This window comes from Macadamia integrifolia, chromosome 7 (assembly GCF_013358625.1).
Source record: "Macadamia integrifolia cultivar HAES 741 chromosome 7, SCU_Mint_v3, whole genome shotgun sequence".
NCBI classification, from domain to species: domain Eukaryota; kingdom Viridiplantae; phylum Streptophyta; class Magnoliopsida; order Proteales; family Proteaceae; genus Macadamia; species Macadamia integrifolia.
In genome coordinates, this window is record NC_056563.1 from 12,242,732 (window position 1) to 12,244,428 (window position 1,697).

The window sequence follows — 1,697 nt, forward strand, 5'->3', positions numbered from 1 at the left end:
GTTCATTTTATTTTATTTTTTGGTAAGGAAATACCATAAGTTTATGAAGTATTGAAACAAAGAGGCTGGCCCGTTAAAATAGGCCAATGTTCAGAACTGGTTCCCCATTTTGCCCTCATCTCTCTCTCTATCTTATTTTTTATTTATTTTTGATAAATCTCAAAGCTTGTTGCATCGTTAAAATATACATTTTACCTTCAGATGACTCTATATAATGTACTCTCACGAGAAGAAGAAAGAGAACAGAACACACTTTCTCTCCCTGAACCTAAATGGCAGACTCCTGCATAGAATTTCTCAGCCAAGGCGAAAATCTTCAACTAGAGGGAGACACCACCACCAACATCTCCCCAGTTGGAAAACGCTACCCATCATCTCGCCGGACTCATTCCTTTTCATGTTCATCTTCCTTCAGATCATCATCTTCTTCCTTCGGATCATCCATTTTTGATGATTCCTCCCCGTCAAGTCCAATTACTCCACTTCCCTTTTCGGGTATCCCTTTCTCATGGGAACAACACCCCGGAATCCCAAAGAAATATTTGAATCCTCACTCTCCTTCTTCAAAAACCAAAGATGGTAACCCTCTAATTCTACTCCCATTGCCACCTCCCAAGCCAACTCCTTCCAAAAGATTCAATCTTGAATCAATCTTACCCACAAGAAAGAAGAAACCCCAACAGAATTTTCATCCAGATCCGTTCGTCGCCGCATTAATGGAGTGCTCCAAAGATCTCCGGGATGGAGATGGAGCTGATGACGATTGTTATTGGAAGGGGAAAAAGGCTTCAAGAGCGTTAAGTGATAGAATTGGGTTCATTGATGCTTCCTGCAAGAACAGTTGTGCTGTTTCAAATTCAACTATCTTTATTCCAAAGTCGAGCAGAGAAAGATATCATCTATTGAACCACCACCGGAAAGGGTGAATTCCCGCCAAATTGTTCTGCCGGCCGGCCGCCGGACACTTGTTATGATTTTCATTTTCTTTCTGTTTCTATCCTGTCGTTTTGCTTTGGGTTTGGTTTGATTAGCTACGTAGTGACAAGGGCTTCCTCTCGATCATCGTGGAGGAGAAATTTCATGAATAGTTTTTAATTTGTTAATAAATAAGTAATTTTTATTTTGTAATTAGAAATTAATGAGGTTTGGTTTATTATAATTTTTCACATGGTTTGTGGCTTGGAAGAAGTGTCAAGAGACTCATGACAGCGACAGCGTAACTTAGAAGTAGAGGAAGTGTGTGTGTCCTTTGACTTGTTTAGCAAGAACATGACCTTATGTCTTATGAGTTATGAGACAATGATCCATCATCATCTATCTGTATGAAATTACAAAAATGCCCCTTACAATGAATTCCATTAAGTTTAAGCTGCAGAATTAGATAAGTGTAATTAATGCTAGCTTACTATTAAGATCTTGTAACCATAGGTGGAATGAGGAGATTATATCAAACATTGAGTCATCACATGGATTCCCATTATGTTAGTACAAAATGGGGACTGATGGATGTGAGCTTCCTTTCTCTTTCCTTTATCTTTTTTTTTTCTTTTGTCAAACTATGGTCCACCATATACATTAATCTATCATTCGATTAAGAAAATCTTTCGGAAGCTTTGGAACTCTTTAATGTAGCGAACCATGGAGATATGTGTTGGGAGAATAGTCTCACATCGATTACCCCTGAGACCATTTGTCTC

At 38.7% G+C, this 1,697-nt stretch overlaps 1 protein-coding gene across 1 annotated transcript; it reads left to right on the forward strand.

Annotated features, from left to right (window-relative positions):
- The first annotated feature begins 225 nt into the window (after nucleotides 1–225).
- Nucleotides 226–1,159, forward strand: LOC122083847. The gene has a single exon (XM_042651759.1). The coding sequence runs from the start codon at nucleotides 273–275 to the stop codon at nucleotides 924–926; it is 654 nt and encodes a 217-aa protein (XP_042507693.1). The 5' UTR covers nucleotides 226–272; the 3' UTR covers nucleotides 927–1,159.
- Nucleotides 1,160–1,697: the final 538 nt, after the last annotated feature.